We start from the raw sequence: 24,824 nt of genomic DNA on the forward strand, positions 1-24,824 counted from the left end.
TCATGTTTTTATTGATGAGCTGAGTGAGGCTGGAGCCAATTTGAAGGCTGAGAGGGACAGTTCTTGGAAAATAACTTTCAGGGTAGGATCATCTTATTTCAGGCTATAATTATATAATTGTTTTCCATGGAAATTCCACAACAGTATCATAGAAGACAGACAGTAAAGTTTGATTAGCTGGCAGTAGGGCATTCTTTTTTATACTGAAGCAATTTCTGACGTGCTATTCTTGTGCCTCTTGAAAAACAAGAGGTGGAAGAGTGCACCTTTGGGTAAAGGTTCCCATTAGTTTTCTCCGGTGGCTGTGATGAGTGTTCTCCTCCAGTAAATGTAATAGTAACTGAAGATCTGGTGCTGTATTACAGCTTTGATGTTTGCTGGGGCTTACTGTGGTTAGTCTTTAGGTTTTCTATATATGATGTACACTCATATTCTATCCACTTTTTTATATTTTATACACTATATAGTATATGCTGTGCATCATTTTTTATGTAAGCCGTAGTGACATTGGTCTTCCAAAAGCATCTCAATAGGTTGGGAGCAATTAATGCCTTTAAGAGGATATCCAAATGTTCTTCTCTGTATGCTAGACATGATCACTTAGAAACTCTTCTTTAAGGTGGTTCATTACAAGTTTTGTCCTACTGATGGGCCACAGTCTTCCTCCAGGGAACATTGCTTATTGACAGTAAAGTGAGTGCTGGTGAGAATGAAACAGATGAGCTTCCATACGTTTTGAGGCAGCACTGACCTTGCTTTTGTAAGTATTCAGAGCTTGCCTGGCATGCTACCAGGTGTGGACTGTACAGACTAACAATATCCATATTCATATTATTGCTAATGGATATGCATAAGGATATTGTTAGCAGAAACATTGGAGGAGGTGGGGAGGAAATCAAGTGTGTCTTCCTCTTGGAGACTTTCTTTGTACCCCACTCTGGAGGACCATGCAGACTTAGAAAAAGCAAACATTTCTCTCCAGGATAAATGTTTTACAGGGCTCTGCAAAATGAAATAATGAGAGTACTGTTCTGGACCAAAAAGAAGAGTGTTTTGCCTCTCTCCCCCCCCCCCCCCCCCCCCCCCCCCCCCCATCCTACCTGCAAATCTCTTATCCTGCAGTGTGAGAAGCTTGGAAAACATTATTCTGGAGAGGTGATAGTGTGCAAGAGGAGGAAGAAGGAGTTAATAGCAGCTCTCTAGTAACTGTGTTTGAGGCATGTGGGGTCTTCTTTTCTTGTACACAACTTCTAGGATCTTAAACTCACTGCTTTTCACTGATTAATAGCCATCAAAAGACATATGGTTACAGGCAGCACACTGACAGCACTGGGAGGTGTCTCTAGAATATGTTGCTGGAACATGCTCCTTATTCCTGTCACTGGCTGGTAGCTCACTGGTGTTGGCTGAGCTCATTGCTTTTTCGCTTGGCTGAGAAACAAGTGGTAGAGTGGAGAGGAGAATGCTCTAGCCTGTGGAAAAGTGACCATCAAGAAGAATAAACTTCTGCATATACCCATGACTGAATACCCACAGAGAAGTTTGGTGGCATTTTTCAAAAGTGCAAGGTGTTCCCCATAAGGGCACATGGAAAGGCTGAGATTAAGCTGTAATGCTCAGCAGTTTACAGGGATGCCTGACTTCTCCATTAGGGCTTGCTGCTTCTCTTGTGGACCATGGACTTAGAAAAATTGTCTTGGGACACTGAGTGTGCACCCATCCTGTTCTATCTCACCATAATTGCTGGCATCTTTATGACTGTCACTCAATCTTTTGGACACCTGGTATCTGGGGAAAGAAGGAGGAAGCCCACTGAATTTTGTTCTCATTGCAAATATAGCTTGCTCAGGATGGGGAGGTGTGAAAGAAGAGATCTCCTGGATAACCATTTCTGCTTTCTCCTGTCTGCTTTCTGTCTCTGTACTTCTAGCTCTGTCTGTCTTACCGCCTTCTTTCCTCCTCCCCCCCCTCCCCCTTCCCTCTCCTTCAGGAGTTCCCCTCTTGCCCACACCTGATATTCAATCCCGGCAGAGTTAGTGCCTTTTGCTGAGATCAGACACGGCACTGGGGAATCATGTGGCAGCGGAAGGTTGCTATAAATATAGTTAAACCCTGCAATCACTGCCTTTGTGCAGGAAGGGGAGAAAGTGAGAGAGGCACAAGGAGGAGAAGGAAGAGAGGCAGAGAGAAAGTGAGTGCAGGAACAGGACGAGTCAGAGTGGTCTGAGGAGAGAAAGAAAAGAAGGAGAGAGCAGAAGAAAGTGTGGAGGCCATGCTCTCAGCCAGAACATGAGGTGGTTCTAGGTAAGGCCCAGAGCGGCAGCTCTGTTACAACTGAGCGTGAGGAAGAGTAGAGGCATGGAGAGTTCAGAGACCATGACGCAGGAACCCAGATCAAAGTCAGCTTTGTGGGGGGGCACACCGCAATACGACTATATCTGCTTTGAGAAATGCACCCGTTACGGAATACCTTTGGAGGCAGGACGCGAGGCCGGGGGGACAGGGGACGACCTGCACTGCCTGGAGAACTCCCTCAGCTACCCACAGGTAGGGCTGGACAACTGGGATGTTTGTGGCAGCACAGGTCTTCCTGGGATCACATAGGCTCTTGGCACTCCCAGAATGGTGCTGTAGAGCACACATCCCTCTCCATTCCCAATCCTATCAACTCTCCCCTTCGCTTGTTGACTCCCAGGTCAGGCATTGACTTTCATGGTTGTACTTATATGCAGGAGTCTATCAGCATGTCCAGTCAGGGGTCATTTTCACCTGCCATGGACACAAAGAGAGTTAGAATGGGCAAGTTGGGATGGGGAAAATCAACCAGACCATTAATGTATGTGTGACAGCAAAGAGAAACTGCAGCTGCCTTCAGCTGCATAGTAATATTAAGTAGAGCAGAACAGTGAATAAAAACAAAGAGAACAGTGATGTATATAGATGGGTATCTATCTGTCATGCAGAGCTCTGTTCTGACTTTTCTCTGACCAAAAAGCAATTCATGGTCATAGACCCATACATGTATATTGGTAGTTTTGGTAGCTCTTAGGGGAGCTGTAAGTGAGGAATTTTCTAACCCTTAAACTTGACCTGACTCTTGCTCTGGTTCATACAAGCAGCTGTTCAGAAAGATATCTGGGTCATAGATGTACTCTGGTTATGGCTTCTTGTTCCATTATCCTCTGTATCTCCTCTACCTCTCCTTTTGGGACAGCCTCCTGCAAAGGGGAGGTTTTACAGGAGAGTCATGGTGTCTTATTTCCTACCACTCTGCTCAGACTAAGCTGACGTAAGAGGGCTTTAGAGCAATGAAGGATCCAGTCAAATGATGAGAGAGAGAGTGTGTGAATGTGAAATTCATACAGAATGGATGTTTTTCCTTACATGAATACAAATCCCCTTACATGAATACTTAGGTGAATGATTGGGGGATGAGGGAGGGGATGCATTCATCATCTCCTGAAGACTTTTGTGATTTACTGATAGGGAAAAAGCCACATTTGCCACCAAGAAAATCTCTTCCAGAAGATAAGCGTCTCAGTGAGGATTATATGTGCCATACTGCAAAAGACTGGAAAATCAGTTCCATGGCCATATTCAGGAATTTCTCTTCTGAAAATGTCTAAAACCTGTGAGAGTTTGCAAATGTCTGTTACACTGAACTCTTCCAAAACCACTCCCTGACTGATTTGGAAGCAGCAGCCCAAACGAGAAGGTGTCTGGGCAGAGGTCTGACTGGAACAGTTTATGCTTTATCTACACTAAAGCAATGGTTTGGCTGCAGCAGCCACGCTAACAGGGCGAGCACGGGGTGGGACGGGATGGAGAGGTGCGTGCGCCCAGCTGGAGCTGAGCTCCGCCGGGATTCAGCCTTTGAATCGCCGCCTGGTGCCCAGCGCCAGTCCTGCAGCCCGGCCCGGGGCGGGCGGCGGACCCGGGGCGGGCGGCGGACCCGGGGCGGGCGGCGGACCCGGGGCGGGCGGCGGACCCGGGGCGGGCGGCGGACCCGGGGCGGGCGGCGGACCCGGGGCGGGCGGCGCCCGAGGTAGGGGCCGCTCGCAGGAAGCAGACGTGCCCGAGGCCCTGGGTGGGTGTCAGGGCTTCGCTGGGAGGATGGCATACGCCTGCCCTGTGGGGTGCGAGTGGAGCAACGCCTAGGGCTGGAGAGCTGAGGTGGGCTGAGGACACGCACCCTGTTCTACGGGAACCGTTACTGAGTTGGGGGCGGGGGATGCTGTGGGATGCAAATTGCTTCTCCAGTAAAGCACATCCATGCACAAAAACATCCCAGTTCACGTGTATCCACCCGATATGCTGTTCCCACACGTCTAAAACCACTCTCACAAGCAGGCGCAGATGACACAGTGAGGCAATACAACCTACCTCTGTGCTCTTGCTACTTGGCACTGGGGTGTGGTGTTGGCAGCTCCGGCGGCACGCTGGTCGGTGCATGTAGGTAGACAACCTTACGCACAAACAAGCAGGCCAACAAATGCATTCCCATGCATATCTTCAGGCAGAAGTGTCCCCAGGCAAGCATGCATTTGTGAACACAATTTGCAGTCTTAAAAACAGACAGCCATATTTATAGATTTAATGAAAAATACGCCCTAGAAATACTTTTACATATGCAATCACATACACATGTATGCATGTGCGTTTATGTATGAAACTTTGTATGCAGACATATTCTGGCAAAACCAGGCTTGCTGTGCATATATATATTTTGCTAGCCATTCATGCATATGCAGCAAAAGTATAAATATGCATGCTAATGTACACATCTTGTACAAACATGCACACTTATGTTATTAGCATGAAAAACAACCTGCTGCACATGTTTTCATCCATTTCCATGCAAAGTAACCATTAAGATTTCTTTCCCCACTGTCATGTGTAAAAACAGTTGGCAGGGAGAGTTTTTGATTCTGTTGTGCCCTTTTCTTTTGCTGGCTGTTGCCTTCCGTTTTATATGTAGGTTGGAAGCCATTTCAGACTGGCTCTGCGATTTGATTGGGTTTACACAGGCCCCAGAACAGTGGAATCTTGGTCTTTGGCCTGGGACCTTCAGATAACTCTTAGTTAAAAAAAATATAGTGGTCAATAGATAATAATAATAATAGTAGTAGGATAATAATAGTAATATATACATAATTTTGGACAATTAAGATAACAGTAGATATGTGATATTATGATGTCATATACATTGATAAAAATATAAATTCTCATACATTGTAGGATTTTGTATTGTTTTCTTTCTGTATGAGAAAGCAGCTCCAGCTGGTGAGGTATTTAGAAGCTGTGTTATTTGTGACCACAGAAGGGGTGTTCATGGCAGAGAGCTCCCTCAGCAATACACAGATGGGTGTAGTGGGAGGGATGTGTAATGAGTAATTAGCAATGCAGTAATATGGAATAACAGACTCACAGAAAGATGTAGGTGGGAGGGGACCTGTGGAGGTCTCTAGCGCAAGCCCCTGTTCACAGCAGGGCTGACTCCAAAGCTAAGTCAGGTTGCCCAGGGCCCTGTCCAGGCAAGGTCTGAACATCTCCAAGACTGAAGATTCTCCAGCCCTTCTGGGTACCTGTTCCTGTGCTGAACCACCCTCAAGACGGCATGGATGGGGACATGTTTTCCTTTTGGACAGACTTTCCTTTCTTGCAAGTTATATCTTTTTCCTTTCGTCCTTCACTGTGTCCCTCCAAGAAGTCTCCCTCTGATGTTTCTTTCCAACGCCCCTCTACCTTCAGGTGGTGGGACTGCTGTTGGATGTCCTCTTTGCCTTCTGTTCTTCAGGAAGAACTATTACTTTGTTGCTGCCCCCCGCCCCTCAAATGAGCTTTATTGGCTCTATGTCTAAGCAGTTGAGCCTAGACTTTTTACTGACATTTAAATTTACTTATGAAGTGAGTTTTGGGAGGTTTCACCTTTGAGACCAAATATGGCTAGTCTTCTGTGATCCATCAGAAAAAAAGCCTAAGGAAGATAATTTCAGGAATAGCAGGAGTGAGAAGGATGAGCAGTAGAGCTCAAGGCTGCCTCAATGGCCAGGAGCAGCAGATTAAAAACAGTATGCACTAGCAGTTCTGGGGAAAGGGATTTCAGAACTGGAGTATGCTGTGGAGAACATACTGTTTAGTCAGAATGGCATGGGAAATAGCTTAGGCTTTGGACTGTGAGAGGAGGGCAGTTTTGTGCAGGTGCTGAGCTCTCAGAAAATAGCTCCCAGAAAAGTCTTGAGATTGTGGTGCCGTACATATTTTTCCCCTGAGATTCTGTGCAGCTTTTCCTCCATTACTCAAGCAATGAAACTTCCCCATCCCTTTTTCCCAGGGAAAGACAAACCCTGCTGGTTTACAGTTAAACATTAATAAATGCTTCCTCCCTGAAAATGAACTTTACTCTGGTTTTGCTTTCTCCCTGGATATATTTTTTTGGGGGGGGGGAGGTACCCACATTAGTGGTATTTATACCTTCAACCATTTCTGCACCATTATCATGTTCTCACTCAGCATTTAGCTAAGCTAGGCATGATGGTACCTTTTCTGTCTCAAGCCTTTAGCTGGTAATTGATACCTTTTTAAATTCTCTCCAGTTTTTCTGGTGCTCAGAAACCCTGTGTTCCTTGTGTTAGAGAAGGAGCATCAGAAGAAGGAACAGTCTAAGTCCTACTGTGTTACATTTTTAGTTTTACATGTCTTCTAATGGAGTGGATATTTCTTGCCTAACCTAATTTTGCTTTAAGGTCATTCTTTGATTTCTGGATTCTTTCTCTGTCCCACAATCTCCTACCATTTTAAATAGGGCCAGAGTCCTGGAGAAGTAAAGCACGTGTATGAAGCATTCTTTAAGTGAGTTGAGACTAACTTGTTCTCCAGGACAGAACCTTCATTTTTATTTGGAGACTAACTCCTTTTTTTCCACATCCTGAGTGCCCCATTTTCCAGCTGGATAGAAGCAGTGAACTAGGATACTGTATGAGGACTTTTGCCATTCATACTATCATACTGTCATGCTGTTCCATCTGGGCAGATGGAAGACTCTAATTTGAACATCATACTTGGCACGGGTTTGAGTTCATAGTTTTTATTAAGCTGTATTTGATATAAACCCATTCCTCATGACCATGTAAAGGCAACGAAACATTAGCTGAGGTGATGTGAAGATGCATTTGTCTTAAATCTGCTAGGACTTGGCATTTCTGGCTGAAATAGACACAGAGAAAAAAGGAGCAGTCTGCTATTTAGGACTGGATTCTACATGTGACAGCTTTTCTTGTATATGAAGTCTGGCAAGTCCTTCAGCCTGATTTTTCTGTCCACAGCCTGTTCAGCCTGCCCTGTGTGTATTATGGGGGTCAGAGCATGGCCATTCCTCACTGCTAAAAGTCTGCATTGCTTAATTTGCCTAGAGTCTAATGGAAGAATACTTTCAGATGTTCAGATAGGATCAATTTCTTTAAGAAACAGCAGATAAGGCACCTTAAGAACAGGATGATTTTAAAAAGCCTAGATGTGTGTTCTGTGACAAAAACACTAGGGATTTCGAAGGGAGCTATTGCACGTGGTTCAAGTGTCTCTTGAGGAATATATGCAAATAAGTAAATTACTTAGGAACTTCAGCCATATTTGTGATGTGGAAATATGAATTGCTAGAGCACTGAAACAGGTGCTCAGAGAAGCTGGGGAATTTCCACCCTTGGAGATTTTTAGGAGATGCCTGGACTAGGTCTGAGCAGCCTGATCTGGCTTTGGAGTTTGTGTACTGTAAGCAGAGGCTTGGACTAGAAACCTCCAGAGGTGCCTTCCAGTGTAAATCCTTCTGTGAGCCTCTGAATCTGTTTCATCTGAAATTCTCTTACAAATAGGACAGCTGCATTACCCCCATTGTACAGATGTTTCAGTTCATGGAGATCCCCAGGGAACAGGAACAACACCTCCTGTGTCACTTCGGAAGGAGGAGACGCGAAGCTGTCAGAGAGAAATGTCTCCTAAGCGCGTGGTAGTGCTTTATATCTCTCTCATGTCTTGTCATTCTCCAGCTGAAGTGTCTGATTTTGCTGATCGAAGCATTGCTCACTCTCCTCCTGCCACTCAGAAAATCTTAGGGGAGCAGATGTTGGGCTGGGGAGGAAGCAAAGGGTCACGTTCTCACAGGTGGGAAGTGCCAAGATCACAGGCCATGCATCAGGTGGTAACCTGACCTCGAGTAAGGTCAAAGCTGGTTCATTGAAGGGCATGTGATGAGGAGAGGCTTATTCTCTGCTTCTCAAGTGCACACTTTCCCCACCTATACTCTGAATCAGAGTGAGGTAGGACAGCTGCTCTTGAGGGAATCTGATAAACAAGGGGGCACAGTCAGGATCTTTCAAGCTCCCTTGAGATCTCAGGGTTGACAAAATGGCACAACTGCCAAGCTTACTACAGATCCATGTGTGAAATGTCATTGGTAAGCGCATGTAGCTACTTGTGAATTGCATATAACCAATTGCATTTCAAGATTAGTATCTGAAGACAAAGACTAGATTAGGTAGTTAGGAAATTCAGAGGAGTTGGAGATATGTGAGTACTTAGCATGATGATTTGGGTAAATAGTGGGAGGAGATAGTGCAGTACCCTGTGATATTTCTGAGCTGATGCTGCTTCTTTTCCTCTGCAGGCACCATCAGTGGCTGTGTGCCCTGTTAAGCATTCCTTGGCAGCAGGGGGAACAGATGCAGGACATTCCTGCAGCCCGTTTGATAGTGTAATACCTCTCAAAACCATCAGAGATGTTTCACAGTGCCGCTGAAGTCTATGAGACAGCCCTGAGGGTGGCAGCCTCGTGAACTATTTTGACCTTCTTTTGTACCTCCAGAAAGCCTGCTCAATCTCTTCAGACCAGAGCCAGCGCTTTCTCAGGATGTTAGAAAGCAATTAATATTCTGCAATCATATCTTGTATCCCCAAAAAGAAGATGAAAAGATTTTTGAGATTGGGAAGAGGGAACCAGAAAGGGGAAAAAAAAAAAAAAGAGCTGCATCTGTCTGAGAATTTCTGTGTCTCTTATCTCCCTGCTTGGGTACATTCGGGTCTGCACCTCTGACTGTTAGTAGATCTGCCTTTTCATCTTTAATGCTATTTGTGAAGGAGCATTTGCCTTACCTTTTCCTTTTGATCTCTCTTGCTTTCTGCTCCTCTAGCTTTATGGCCAATACACAGACCAGATAACCGACTTTGCAGAGAAGGAAGCAGCAAAACTACTGAATAAGAAGCAGGCCCAAAAGAACAATGAAAGACCCCTGAAACGTGAGAGTCAAGTAGAGATCAAAGAAGAGCACTATTCCAAATGTCAAGGTAGGGACAATTCATCTTTCATTACCCTATGACCAGATATTGGGTAGGCCAGCCAGAGAGACAGAATTTAAGCAAGGCAAAAAGACAAGAAAATTGTGACTGGGGAGAAGCAGAGAAGGAAGGAAAAGGAATCACAGTGGATCCAAAAGAGTTTTTAACACCAGCTTTCATCCTAGGAAGAGCCAAGATGTGTTTGGGAAAAAGACCAGTCCCAAGTTAATAATTTTTTCCGCAACAGATCTCTGTAATAGGAGGAAAAGGACTTTCTTGTGTCAGAGTTTTGCTGCTAGGGCACAAGATGTAAATTCCCCCTTCCTCATGCGCTTTTTTTTTTAAACTGCATCAGATTTTGCAGGACTGTGTAGGAGAGGGAGGGGTACCAGTCCTTCAACACTAAGCCCATGATGCTTCCAAATAAATCCTTATTATAGTCAGTTCTCATCATAGGAGAGGAGAGACAGACACGGGCTTCATCTACGTTCCCTCAGTTTTTCTGGTTCACTCTTCCCTCCACAGACTGTGCTAGACGCATCCAGAAATATGTTACCAAGAAGCTTGGAGAGGACTGGATTTTCTTGGTTCTGTTGGGTCTGGTCATGGCGTTGGTGAGCTGGGGAATGGATTATGCCAGTGCGAAGAGCCTACAGGGTGGGTGCCATTCAGATGTTGCAAAAGCACACTGTAAATGATATGAATGTTTTACAAAGCTCAGTGACCAATGTTCCTCTTCCTGTGTCCCATCCTCACCCCTCACTTTGAGTACTTGCAAGTTTGAAGTACTTGCAACATAGTAGAGAAAAAGTTAACTAGGGAGAGGTTATTTAAAGGGATGGCAGGGAAAAACTTGGAAATAGTGGACAGAAACAAAGGGTATGTGTATGAGTCAAAGACAAACCATTATTTTGACTCCCTTTCCCTCCTGCTCCCTTGAATATGTCGGGGCACAGGGAAGTGGTACTGTGGTCCTTCCTATCATACTGGTTCCCATCCTCCCCAGGCCTATTGAGCACATGGGGGGTGGGGAGGGGAAGGGCCCTTAGATGCCCTCCTGACGTTGTTTCGGCCTTTTACCTCATTATTGTTCTTTCCAAGTTTTTTTTTGTACAGTGCCCTGTAGTTTCCTGCTACCTGGCCACACAGTGCTCTCTCCTTTGGCTCTTTTCGTAAAGATCTCCTAATCACTGTCTTATATCATAGAATCATAGAATAGTTTGGGTTGGAAGAGACCTTTAAAGGCCATCTAGTCCAACCCCCCTGCAATAAGGAGGGACATCTTCCCTGCATTTTTCCTCTCCCCTTTGCCAACTATAACAATTACAAGATCTTCCAGTCCCCCTGCCTCCCACCTCAGTGCACACACGCACACACAACATTGTCCACATCCTGTTAACTGCACTGTTCCTTTGTCCTTACCCTCAGTGTCCCAATCCTGACCTGCACACGCACACCAATCCTTTCCTCTCAGTGCTCTTGGCTGCTGGTGTCCACCAGACACTGCAGTTCCTCAAAGCTCCCAATATTCCTTCAGCCCAGTGTTCCTCCCTCTAGCACTTCCCCATATACCAGGTGTCTGGCTTACCCTACCAGTCTCAGAGGGCCCCTGTCCTTCATACTCCCTGCAACTGAGTTCTTTGGTTTTTTTCTTTCCCTCCACCAAGTCTCAGCCTCCTGCTGTGTGTGGAGCCAGCTCAGGCAAAGAAGATGAACTGCACAGGAGCTGCAGTTCAGTTTGGATTCTCAGCAGCTCGTGCTGTTGTACCTGGCTGAGCAATGGTACCACTGCTGTTTTAAGAGTTGGCACAGCTCCCTTCATGCTGCTGCTCTAAAAGGGAAATCATAAGCAGAGCTTTTAAGCTAGTTTTTAAGAAGGAACAATTTTTTGTGTGATTGAGATGGAGGAGAGGGCAGTAGCTGTTGGTAGACCACTTTATTGTCCTTCAGGACTCACATAAGGCCCTCAGGCTGTCAAATGAAAAGACCCCGTAGAGTAATTCATCCTCACAACTGCATGTAACACACCTCTTCTTACACCAGATTTGGGCACAGGTATTAATAGTATCTAAGAACAGAGAGCCACTTCTATCCATTCCTGCAGAATGCCATTTTTATTTGGGAACTCATGCTCAAAATGTAACAAGGCTTGTCTTAGAAAATGAAGACTTTAGGCTAGCATGTCTCAGGGAGATTTAGTATGGGCAGATTTGGCAAGTATGTGATTCTTTGATGTCTACCAACCTGTTTGGAGCAGCTGTGATTACTGACAACTTCTTTGTTTGTCTGTCCACAGCCTACAAGTGGATGTACAGAGAGCTGCACCCGAATGTTCCTATGCAGTATCTGGCGTGGGTCACATACCCACTTGTTCTTATTCTGTTTGCGGCCATTTTCTGCCACCTCGTCTCTCCACAGGCTGTTGGTGAGGGCAGAAGGCATGGCAAGATCTGTTTCTGTCTGTCTTTTTTTCTTATTCCATTTGCCTGCAGGTTTTGTTCATCCTCTGCTCTGCTGTTGTTTTTAGGGTCTGGGATCCCAGAGCTCAAGACCATTATGAGGGGAGTGGTCCTCAAGGAATATCTCACTCTCAAAGCTTTTGTGGCCAAAGTTGTGGGCCTCACAGCTGGGCTTGGAAGTGGCATGCCTGTAGGGAAAGAGGTAAATATTGCTGTTTCCATATGCTGTAGGTCTGGGAGGTGAGAGGGGTTTATGGAAGAAGAGTCTATAAAAGTTTTCTTTCTTTTGCCACAATTCCTTTTCTCAAAGCTCTGGTCTTTCCAGCAACACTTACCTTCTATTGGCCATTTTCCTTCTACTTTGAAAGGCTTGATATAGAAAACATCAAAGTCCCAAGTCAGGGAAAAAAAAAAAAAAAGAAGATTGGAGGACTGGCTGAGATGGCCAAAGAGAAATTATGAGATCTGCAATGGTTAAATGGTTGCCAGTAACCAGAGGGTAATCCTCTCTGATTTTCTCCTCCTCTTCTCTTGCAGGGTCCTTTTGTGCATATTGCCAGTATCTGTGCTGCGGTACTCAGCAAGTTCATGTCAATCTTCTGTGGTGTGTATGAGGTAGGGCACATGTCTCTGCATACAGCTTTTCCACAGGTTGAACTCCTAAGACACATAGGATAGTTTTGGTAGGCCACAAAACACAGAAGCAGCATATGGATTGAAGTTCACCATACTGTTATAGAGCAGAAAAATACAAGCCAAAGAAAATGGTAGTGGGAGGCCAGATATACAGTCAAATAACTGTGCAGGACCACTAATGTTACCTATCAGTTACACAGAGGCTGGTTAGGAATATGCATTTGACAAGTTTTCAATCTCATGATGCTGATACGTTTGCACTGTGATCATTGTCTGTACAAAAAAGTAGCTGCAGACAAAGATCAATTTGTCTTTAAGCCAAATTTATATAGCATTGCTAATTATAGACACTGACACTGTCTCTAGGCTTTTACTGTCGCAGAACAACCTCTGCAGGCTGATGACTATGTTGACTAGTCGTATAAAAAAAATCTATTAACTGCATATATAGCTAAATGTAGGAAGTGCTTTACATACAGCCTCCTAGCAGAAACTGGCTCTGTAATACAACAATGGGAGGTGCTGTTCTACTTGAGTAGATCCTGTCTGTGCATAAGGACCAGGTGTCACTGCTGAAGACCAGCTGACAGTACTAAAGAGTGCACTAAAGTGTGTAGAGCCTGCTATTTGTAATAGCAATGGCTGAATCTGCTGCTGGCTGTTGCTTTGTTTCATTGTTCTGGATCCTAACCCCTTGGCTTTGCTCCCTCTAACCCCAGCATGCCCTTCTCTGGCTGCACTCTCTGTTCCAGAATGTGCATAGGCAGTTCGACCTCCTGGTGGCGGCTTGCGCAGTTGGAGTTGGATGTTGCTTCGGGGCTCCTCTTGGAGGCAAGTGTCTTCCTATATGTGACATTTAATGTACAACTCATTTAGCCTCTTGCTGTGAGATCTCCTGCTCTCAGAAAGGTTCTCCACACATACCTCTACACTCTAGCAACACAAGTTCTTTCTTTTCTCATGTAACTGATGGCAGTGAAAGAAAGGGAAGATCATAGGAAAAGTGACACCTATTAATGTAGTGATTTCTAATGATGGCAGCTTGTTCAGTCCCTGCTGGTCATGGACATTGTTCAACTTGGAGAGCACCAAGGTCTGTTTAGAAAATCAATAAGGATCAAGTAGAGAACAGAAGTTAAAAAAAACTTTCATGTAGGGAGTAGCAACATCTAAGGGCCGGAGATGATGGCAAGTATGACAGGAAGTGATAATGTGAACAGGAAACTACTATGCGAATACTTCATCAGTGGACTGGAGAGCAGAAATATCAGTGTGTAAAGTTTTGGCCTTCCCATATAAGAGAGATGTGAAGGTCAAGTAAAATAGTTGGGAGATTGGAGTAATGGTGTGTGAGGAGAGGCTGAGGAGACTGGGTTTGCTCAGCCTAAGGGAGAAAAGGCTAAAGGGGGATGGTCTAACTGATGTCATCAACCACCTAAAGGGGGATTTTAGCGACGATTGATCCTAGTGACGATTGATCCAGGCTTTTTTCAGAGGGGCACAATGCAAGACGCAATGGGCACAACTTGCAACAAGGGAAATTCTGACTGTGTATAAGGAAAATACGTGCCTCTCCACCAAGGGTGGTTCAGCACTGGCACAGATGCCCAGAGGGTCTGGGGAATCTCCACCCTTGGAGATGTTCAGGACTCGCCTGGACAAGAACTGATCTAGCCTTGGAATTAGCACAACTCTGAGCAGGGAGTTGGAGGAGACACCTCCAGTGGTCCCTTCCCACTTTTCTATGATCCTGCTGTGAGGAGAAATGTGGAAATTTAACTCTGTCCCCTCGCATTTGTACTAGTCTTCTGATTCACAAAATTTCCTTAAACACGTGCCTCTGGCACATGTGCTGTGGCACATTTCCACTTCTTCCTAAAACAGTGGAAATGTATTAATAAATCATTTGTCTTAAAATGTTGTCCATTCTTTGTTGTGCCTTCATTTCACTTTCCCCCCATGCACTGCCCCAAATCTCTCTCCATGGTGATTGTGCCCAGAAAGTTAAGGAGTTTTTGAAATGTGATGTTTTTTCTAAGTTGGCTTTACTTCTTCCATGCACTACTTTCCTGTTAGTCTTCAAATGGATGAGTTAGCTGACAAATACAGCATGGTCTTGCATCAACAATAATAATGACCTTTACTCTGGTTTGCTATTAAAAAAAAGGAAGGAACATAGTTTGTCAGCTACACATTAGAGGTTCTTCAGTTGATAACCTATGAAAAGATGTGCCAGGAAGAAAATCAGGTCCAGCAAGAGAGAGGCTGAGAGCTGTGTGTATGTGGGCAATATAGCAAGTTGGAGATAGCCTGAGCTGAAGCCTGAGACTTCAAGGCAAAACTTGTAAGTCTGCCAAAACCCTTGAGAGAATGCAGGTTCAGAACCAAGGGTTAGACCATAGTCAGGTGGAACCATTGGTAGTATACAGGAGAACAGGGTATCTCTTTTAATGCTAAAAAAGCAGTGAAAAAAAAACAAAACCAAAAAACCTTCCATCTACAGTTCTTGTTTCTTTCTCCATACCTGGAATTAATATAGTCTTAGAGACTGCAGGACACATTATACATAGTTCACTAGGAGAGGCTAGAAAAGAAAAGAGAAGGCTAAAGGGGAAGTGGTCTAATTGCTGTCTTCTGTAGCTAAAGGAGATGTTAAAGAGCCACAATAGCCAAACTCTTCTCAGATAACAGGCAGGCACAACTTGCAACAAGGGAAATTCCATCTATGCATTAAAAAAAAGTTCTCTCCTTGGCCCAAATGTGATTCAGGGTGGCACAGGTGTCAAGAGAGGCTGGGGAATCTCCACCCTTGGAGGTGCTCAGGGCTCACCTGAACAAGATCCTGAGAACCCTGATCTAGCCTTGGCGTTAGCCCAGCTCTGAGCAGAGAGTTGGAGAAGAAGCCTCCAGAGGTACGTTCCAGACTAAAATTTGCTGTGAGTCTGTGATAACATTGTGGTATGGGAACGAACTGAAAGTTATCATAGCTTCCTCTTATGGATTCACACCAAATTGCTGAATATGATTTCCATTACCTAGGAGTCATGTAATCTTTAGCTGACTTTAGTCCAGTATATAGTTTGCAACTTCAGATCATATTGCCCATGGTGTATAACTTCTTGGTTTTGCTGCTGGTGAACACCATCCTATGTATTAATGACGAGACCTCAAAATAGATTTGAAAAGCCAATTTAGCCCTTGACAAGCAAAAGGTGCCCAGCCTACTTTTTCTGAATGCACTCTGGTACTCTTTGTTTGTCTATTTGTTTTGGTCTACCTGGCTACTCCTGTGCTGCTACACAGCACCAGCACTCTGACACAGTGCTGGGTCCTGGGAGATGCCGTATGCCCCAGGCTGTTCTCAGTGGTTGCTATAGGTCTCTCTATCTCATTCTGTTCTTCAACACTGTCCCATCAGGCTTTGCACCTTCAAACAACTCTAGTTACCTCTTGCCATACTGCAGGCCATGTCACATATACCCTCAGTTTCAAGCTGTTAATCACCATGCTGGTGACTATAACACAACCCTCCCACTATTCCAGACACTTGGAACTGAAACATAGCGACAAAGGATAAGGAAAAGGCTGAGGTACTTAATGCCTTCTTTGCCTCAGTCTTTAATAGTAAGACCAGTTGTTCTTCGGGTACCCAGCCCCCTGAGCTGGAAGACAGGGACAGGGAGCAGAATGAAGCTCCCATAATCCAAGGGGAAATGGTTAGTGACCTGCCACACCACTTAGACACAGACAGATCTATGGCGTCGGATGGGATCCACCCGAGTACTGAGGGAGCTGGCTGAAGTGCTCACCAAGCCACTTTCCATCATTTATCAGCAGTCCTGGCTAGGGGAGGTCCCAGTTGGCTGGAGGTTAGCAAATGTGACACCCATCTACAAGAAGGGCCAGAAGGAGGATCTGGGGAACTACAGGCCTGTCAGTCTGACCTCGGTGCCAGGGAATGCTATGGAGCAGAACATCTTGAGTGCCATCACATGGCACATACAGATCAAGCAAGTGATCAGGCCCAGTCGGCATGGATTTATGAAAGGCAGGTCCTGCTTGACTAACCTGATCTTCTTCTACTACAAGGTGACCTACTTAGTGGATGAGGGAAAGGCTGTGGATGTTGTCTACCTAGACTTTAGTAATGCCTTTGACACCATTTCCCACAGCATTCTCCTGGAGAAACTGGCTGCTCATGGCTTGGGTAGGCGTACTCTTCGCTGGGTAAAAAGCTGGCTGGCTGGCCGGGCCCAGAGAGTTGTGGTGAATGGAGTTAAATCCAGTTGGCAGTCAGTCACAAGTGGTGTTCCCCAGGGCTCAGTATTGGGGCCAGTCCTGTTTAATATCAATGGTCTGGACGAGGGGATCGAGTGCTCCCTCAGTATGTTTGCAGATGACACCAAGTTAGACGGGAGTGTTGATTTGCTCGAGGGTAGGAAAGCTCTTTGAGCGATTTGGACAGTCTGGATCCATGGGCCGAGGCCAACTGTATGAGGTTCAGCAAGGCCAAGTGCCGGGTCCTGCACTTGGGTCACAACAACCCCATGCAACGCTACAGGCTTGGGGAAGAGTGGCTGGAAAGCTGCCCAGAGGAAAAGGACCTGGGGGTGTTGGTCAACAGCCGGCTGAACATGAGCCACCAGTGTGCCCAGGTCGCCAAGAAGGCCAACGGCATCCTGGCCTGTATCAGAAACAGTGTGGCCAGCAGGACTAAGGAAGTGATTGTTCCCCTGTACTCAGCACTGGTGAGGCCGCACCTTGAATACTGTGTTCAGTTTTGGGCCCCTCACTACAAGAAGGACATTGAGGTGCTGGAGTGTGTCCAAAGAAGAGCAATGAAGCTGGTGAAGGGTCTGGAGCACAAGTCTTATGAGGAGCGGCTGAGGGAACTGGGATTGTTTAGCCTAGAGAAAAGGAGGCTCAGGGGAGACCTTATCGCTCTCTACAACTACCTGGAAGGAAGTTGTAGTGCGGTGGGTGTCGGTCTCTTTTCCTAACTAACAAATGATAGAACAAGAGGAAAAGGCCTCAAGTTGCGCCAGGGGAGTTTTACATTGGGTATTAGGAAAAATTTCTTCACCGAGAGGGTTATCAAGCCTTGGAACAGGCTGCCCAGGGAAGTGGTTGAGTCACATCCCTGGAGGTATTTAAAAGACGTGTAGATGTGGTGCCTAGGGACATGGTTTAGATGTGGACTTGGCAGTGTTAGGTTAACTGTTGGACTTGATGATCTTAAAGGTCTTTTCCAACCTAAACGATTCTATGATTCTATGATTCTGTGAATCTCATCCCCGTTCTGGACATGATTATGTCTTAAGGCCACTGGGGCACTAATAGGGCCCAGAAGTTACCCAGTTACAAAGTTGTGGAGAATGTGGACACATTGTTCTGGGTCACGGAATGGTCCATGGTGCTTTTTTGTTGGGCTGTGCAGAGATAGCCTTGAGACACTTCTTGGTTGAGGCTCTATCAAATACCTGCTCAAGTAAACAGGAATTCATGGCCGCCTGGCCTTGGAATTTGGCCTGGCCGCTCAGATTCCCACCGTAACACAAGACCGCCCTTTCTCAAAACTCCTGTGGGAGATCTAACAGGCTATTCTGGAAACACATGATAGTAGAAAGTACCAAATACACAGTTTTTTAACACTGGTGTGTTATACACTACCTAGGGTTTAGACAAAAGAAAAGAAAAGAAAACCTACCTGCTCAACTTCCACCATTCTCAGGCATTTCAGGGCCAAATCTTGGAGAAAGAGCGGGAGAGCATTTTCTCCTTTTCAACAGCTCTGTGTCTTCCAAAACTGTCTCAGGAGAGACTCTATCTTTTATACCTTCCATTTCCCTTTATTGTCATGATTGTTTTCACCAGGACAACACAATCCTTTACTAGGTGATCTGTTACCTACCCACCTACCCAGGGTGACAGGACCTTCAGCATCTGCCCACACTCAGTTCTGGATATGCATGTGCCTTGTGCACACAAACTCACAGGGTGGGTTTTTTGAGGTACCCTCTGGCACATGTGCATCCTGAGATTCCCTGCCAAAGTAAAAGAGATGGAGTAAAACGTATATATCTGCCCTCCACCCTTTGGAGGATTTTCCACAAGACATTTCTTCTACAGTGACAGAAATGTGCATGTTTCAATGAAAGATGAAATGCTGCCTTCTCCACGTGTCTTGAAGATGTGACTCCATGTATATGCCTGTCTTGTGCCAGGTCTTGTCTTTTGATTATTTTGAAACCATCCAGAAGGAATTAAGATAAATATAGCTGTAACTCTAAGACTGGTGACAGAGCTGGGTGACAGCATATGGCCGTACCTGCCAATTCTGTTACTCACTCTCTGCTTGCTTTCCTTCTTTCTTCTGTTTGTCTGTCTCTCTTTGTCTCTTTCACCAGTAGCAGCCATATTATTACACAGATGTCCTGACCGTGGGTTGCGCTGTGGGGGTCGGCTGCTGCTTTGGGACACCACTTGGAGGCAAGTGGCTGTTCTGTTTCCTTTTTCTCAGGTACCTAAATCCTCTCCTGCCTAGTCCTTTTCTCCTCTCCCCCTTTCCTGCACCGTATTTTTGATCTGTCATCTACCTTGAACAAAGAAGCTTACCTTTAATGTTACCAACCTCCTCCCCTGACACAATCTTTTTTCCGCATCTTGTCAGCCTTCTGGAGGCAAGAGGGGAAGGCTCTCTAGAACAGTGGTCTCCAAATTGGAGTGTGTGTACCCCAGGGGGTGCACAAGATGATCCATTGGGGTGTGGGAAGAAAATATTGGAGTTTCTATTTTTTTTTAATCAAAAAAAAAAGAAATAAATTAAGCTTTACTAATATCCAGTATACGCATTGGCACTGTTGCCCTCACTCGGTCCGTATGTCAGATGGCCACTTGTCACATACAGTGCATGAGGTGTCCTGGGTGTAGAGTTGTTCACAACGTGGAGGGTTGATGGTGGTGCCCTCACTCATTTGCTCGCTTTCAGCATATTGCAATGTATTGCAACCAATGTGTGACCACTTAAGTGGATTTATGGATTATATTATCCAGTATTAACTAAACTAACCCTCACAAATTGGACAAAAGTGGCTTAAAAAGATTCCTGCAAAGAGACCGTGGGCTGAAGATAATACTAATAATGCGAGCACAGATGAATGATAAAAAAACGGCAGAGCTGACACTTCTGCTCCTAGTACAAGCTCTTAATCAGCCACATTACGAGATAAAAACAATGACCAGCTAATCAGGTCTGACAAGAAGTTGGCCGAAAAAAAAAAAATTATCAAAGGCTATTTGAAGTATGGCTTTACATCTGCTATCATTAATGATGAACCTCACCCTAAGTGTATATTGTGCTTTGAGAAGTTAGCTAATGATGGTACAAAGCCATCAGAATTAGCAAGACATTTAAAAACTAAGCAACCAGAACATGAGGACAAACTTCTACATTTTTTTCAGCTATGTTTCAAGCTATGTGTTATTCAATCCAAATTGAAATTACAAAATTTCACTGTACTTAATGATAAATGTTCAGAAGCCTCCTTTTAGGTTTCTTACTTCATAGCAAATGACAAAAACCCACATACCACTGGGGAAACATCTGTTCTTCCTGCCACAGAAAAAATGGCTGAAATAATACACAGAAAGCAATACAGCGGCTTTCTAAAATGCATTCCTTTGTCAGCAAACACTGTTGGAAGATGCATAGAAAACATTGCTGAAGATTTGAAGAAACAAGTGTCAGTACAAATTACACAGTGTGAGAGGCTTGCCATGCAGCTGGATGAAAGCACAGATGTTTCTAACACGTCTCAGCTTACGATATTTGCTAGATTCTGTTTTGATAGTGAAATACATTAAGAACTACTTTCTGTGAGCCACTGAAAGATCTACCAGAGAAGCTATATTCTCAACAGTAAATGACTTCGTTAGTAAAAATGTTTTATGGGAAAGCTGTGCAAGTGTAACAACCGGTGGAGCAGCTGCTTTGACTGGCGTAAGAAAAGGATTGCGTGGTAAGGTTACACAGACAGCACCACATCTGAAATTCATTCACTCGGTTGTTCATAGGCAAGCTATTGCAGCAAAGAAATGGGAGCCAGGCGTGCACAAAGTGCTACAGGATGTCATTGATATGGTTAATTTCATAAAAACAAGAGAATCTTTACAATACTTTGTAATGAGATGGGGAGTGACCAAGAAAATCCTTTATACCATACAGACATTTGCTGGCTATCTCGTGGCTATCGGCTTTTAAAAGAGTTGTTGAATCTAAAGACCAGTTACACATTTTTCTTTTACAAAAAGACAAGTGTTCGGAATTTGCTGATCTTTTCTGTGATGACAAGCATCTGTCAGTAGCATGCTACCTAGCAGTTATTTTCAAAAAAATAAACATACTTGATGTATCCCTTCCAGATGAAAGTGATGTTCTAACAGTGGGTGAGAAAGTAACTGCTTTTTAAAAGAAATTTGTGGAGATTTTGTGAATTTGTTGCCAAATACAATTTAAGTGTATCACCTACAAAAGTTCTTATATGTGTACATTTAAAAAACTTGGAAACAGAACTTTCTAACCTGTTTAAAAATCTTCCAGATTAAGAGTTTCAGTGAGTTTTGAACCCATTTGTTAAAGATACAAAAATTCAATACCTTCTGATTAGTTTGCAAGAATAACTGATTGACATCAGGCAAGATGGAAATTTACTATCCAAATTTCAACACAAATCTTCACATAAATGGTGGATGGGATTGAAAATATAGTATCAAGATTTAGTAAGCACGGCTAATGATGCATTTCTTGCATTTGGATCTATGTAGCTTTGTGAGGTATCTTTTTCAGCTATGACAGCATTAAGACCAAGTATCAAAATAAACTGAACATTGAACCAGACCTTTGAATCACTGTATCACAAAGTGTTAAACCAAGATTTTAAAAAATAAAGAATATCAATATTTTTAGTGAGAACAAAAATATTTTTGTTCCATTAATAAATAAAATAAATTATTTTTAAAATTTTGTTTATTTCATCTTTATTTCATCCTTTTTTAATTTCTATTTTTTGTATATGTTTTATATTGTACATAATATATTAGTTCAGTAGTACATATATAATTTTTAAATAAATACACATATATGTGTATGGGGGGGTATGTGCTTAAAAATTTTTTATTGATGGGGTGCACTATCAAAGAAGTTTGGAGACCACTGCTCTAAACAGTGGAAGCCTCTCTCATGCTTCTAACGTTACACTTCTGATTTTAACTTTGCTCCCTTTCCAACTCTTTCTAGGGGTCCTTTTCAGCATTGAGGTCACTTCTACATACTTTGCTGTGCGCAATTATTGGAGAGGTTTCTTTGCAGCTACCTTCAGTGCCTTCATTTTCCGAGTCCTTGCTGTTTGGAACAAGGATGCAGGTAAGCTAAGAACCATTCCTACTCTCTTTGTACAAAAGTTGCTCTATTAATTTATTACTGTCCATCTTCCTCAAAACCACAACCTTGTATGATGTTTGAAACTTCTGCCATGACATGTGACTTCCAGCAGTACGGAAGGAAAGAGAAAGGGAAGTATCTTATGTCATCAATTGTACAACCCAACCTATTCCTAGGTGTGCTGGGGATATGACTGAAAAATGACTGAATATGAGTCCTTGGCCCTGAGGTGGGATTTTTGCCTCTACTCAGCATAATGTAAAGGCTGCAAACATAGAGATATCCCATCACAGAGGATGTAATACATACTACAGTGTATGCTGCTGTGATCTGCTGGAAATGCTGTGGTCTGCTTTGGTCATCTCTTGATTAGAAGCAGAAAAAACAAATAGTCTAGAAAATTGAGATGGTAAAATGATTAGGAGGCTACAGAATTGGCAGGGTGTGACTGAAGGTCCTGAAAAAATAACTCAAGTAACTGAAAAGCATGAATGCAACATTTGTGCAGACAGAAATAGCACAAAACAAGCTTGTTCAGGAGAGCATTAGCAGGACTACAAGTGTGGGAACAGTGACTTTCCATTTGTGGACACTGAAATTGTAAGGGACTAGCTGTATCAGCTGAATGTTCACAAGTGTATGGCGCCTGCTGGGATTCATCCCAGAGTACTGAAGGAGCTAGCAGATGTTATGGCAGGACCCCTCGATCATCTACCAAAGGTCTTGGGAGTCTAGGGAGGTCCCTGCGGACAGGAAGCTAGCCAGTGTTATTCCAATCTACAAAAAGGGCGTGAGGGAAGACTAACAGATCTGTTAGTCTAACCTCAGTTCCTGGAAAAATTATGGAGAAGTACTATTGAAAGGCATTTAAAGAACAATGCAATCTTCAGGCACAGTCAACATGGGTTCACAAAGGGAAAGTCCTGTCTAGCTAATTTGATATCCTTCTATGATAAGATCACCCCCCTAGTGGATGAAGCGAAGGCAGTGGATGTAGGTTTTTTTCTGGATTTTAATAAGGCTATTGACATTGTCCCTCACAGCATCCTTCTGGACAAGTTGTCCAACTGTGGGATGAGCAGGTTAAAGGTGCGCTGGGTGAAGAACTGGCTGAAGGGCAGAGCTCAAAGGATTTTAGTGAATGGGGCTACATCTGACCAGCGACTGGTCACCAGTGGTGTTCCTCAGGGTTCAATTCTAGGGCCGGTTCTGTTCAACACATTTATCAGTGATCTGGATGCAGGAGTCAAATGCACCATTAGCAAGTTTGCTGATGATACCAAACTGGGAGGTGCTGTTGACTCTCTTGAGGGATAAGAGGCCTTGCAGAGGGATCTAGATAGATTGGAGCATTGGGCTATGATTAATGGGATGAAATTTAACAAGTCCAAATGCTGGTTTCTGCACTGGGATGGAGTAACACCAGGCACAAGTATAAATTGGGAGAGGAGTGGCTGGAGAACAGCCCTGCAGAAAGGGATCTGGGGGTGCTGGTCGACAGTAGCCTCAATATGAGTCAGCAGTGTGCCCTGGCAGCCAAGAGGGCAAACCGCATCCTGGGGTGCATCAAACACAGCATAACTAGCCAGTCAAAAGAGGTGATTATCCCGCTGTATTCAGCATTGGTGTGGCCCCACCTTGAATACTGTGTGCAGCTCTGGGCCCTACAATTTAAAAAGGATGTAAAGGTCCTTGAATGCGTCCAGAGGGGGCCAACAAAGCTGGTGAAAGGGCTGGAAGGAACATCCTATGATGAACAGCTAAGGACGTTGGGCTTGGCTAGTTTGGAGAAAAGGAGGCTGAGGGGCAACCTCATTGCTCTCTACAGCTTCCTGAGGAGGGGAAGTGGAGAGGGACGTGGTGATCTCTTCTCCCCGGCATCCAGTAATAGGACACATGGGAATGGTTCAAAGCTGCCTTGGGGGAGGTTTAGACTGGACATTAGGAAACATTTCTTTACCGAGAGGGTGATCAAACACTGGAACAGGCTTCTTAGAGAGGTGGTCAATGCCCCAAGCCTGTCAGTGTTTAAGAGGCATTTGGACAATGCCCTTAATAACATGCTTTAACTTGGTCAGCCCTGAATTGGTCAGGTCGTTGGACTAGATGATCATTATAGGTCCCTTCCAACTGAAATAGTTTATTCTATTCTATTACAAATACTGTGTGAATGGCAGAAGGCTGCCATTTCTTTGTAAACTTCTTGCTTATAATGTCTTTATCTTTTATTCTTGGAGTTATATCTGTTTTATTGATCTGAGCTCCATGTGGGCAGTTCCGTTACTTAAAACTGCTGTAACTTATGTCTCTCTTTATTTCACAGGGTTGGATTTTTTTGTACTAAATCATTATTTGGTTTGAATATTCTCTTGAATATAGAAAGTGACTGCACTTTCTACTTAAATGTAGCAAGTGACTACATCTTTGTCTGTGAAACACTACCTCATATTGAGGGATATTCAGTCATCAGATCTGTCACAAAAAACCACATCTTTCTGTTCTTTCCAGAGGAAAATATAAGAAATTCAAAGACAGATGACAGGAGATAATCTCCTATTCTTCACTTGCTCTGCTTAGCTCCCTTGCTGATTTCCCAAATCAGTAGAAATTAGCTTAATCCTGAAACATCTTAATTGCTGTCCCGTCTTCAAAATCATCCAGACAGCTTTGATACCCACCTTAAAGTCTCCTTACATTCTGCTTCATTGACTGTCTGGGTTACAATGTTCCATGATCAAATTATCTATGAAAAATAGTTCCTTTTCATAGTTCTGAATTTACTTTGTCTGTGTTGCCAGTCTCCTTGTCCTTGTATTAAGGAATTAGAAACTTTTGTCTAGCTAAGTCATTCATTATTTTATGATCTTTTATCATGCCTGCTCTAACTTATCTTTCATGTTTTTTCTTGCTCATTTCCTTCCGAAAGTTACAAGCCCCGTCTTTTCAGTCTTTGTTCATACAAG

The 24,824-nt window shown here is 44.1% G+C and overlaps 1 protein-coding gene across 1 annotated transcript in view; it reads left to right on the forward strand.

Annotated features, from left to right (window-relative positions):
* Nucleotides 1-1,676: 1,676 nt before the first annotated feature.
* The window catches only part of CLCN1 (chloride voltage-gated channel 1), a 45,243-nt gene continuing 22,095 nt past the window's right edge, over nucleotides 1,677-24,824 (forward strand). The window contains exons 1-9 of the mRNA XM_075160690.1: nucleotides 1,677-1,784; nucleotides 2,305-2,547; nucleotides 9,183-9,336; nucleotides 9,853-9,984; nucleotides 11,624-11,752; nucleotides 11,855-11,988; nucleotides 12,324-12,401; nucleotides 18,833-18,911; nucleotides 21,718-21,843. Of these exons, the coding sequence (XP_075016791.1) occupies nucleotides 1,677-1,784; nucleotides 2,305-2,547; nucleotides 9,183-9,336; nucleotides 9,853-9,984; nucleotides 11,624-11,752; nucleotides 11,855-11,988; nucleotides 12,324-12,401; nucleotides 18,833-18,911; nucleotides 21,718-21,843 (1,183 nt within the window). The remainder of the gene's footprint in view (nucleotides 1,785-2,304; nucleotides 2,548-9,182; nucleotides 9,337-9,852; nucleotides 9,985-11,623; nucleotides 11,753-11,854; nucleotides 11,989-12,323; nucleotides 12,402-18,832; nucleotides 18,912-21,717; nucleotides 21,844-24,824) is intronic.

This window comes from Calonectris borealis, chromosome 1 (genome assembly GCF_964195595.1).
Source record: "Calonectris borealis chromosome 1, bCalBor7.hap1.2, whole genome shotgun sequence".
NCBI lineage: Eukaryota > Metazoa > Chordata > Aves > Procellariiformes > Procellariidae > Calonectris > Calonectris borealis.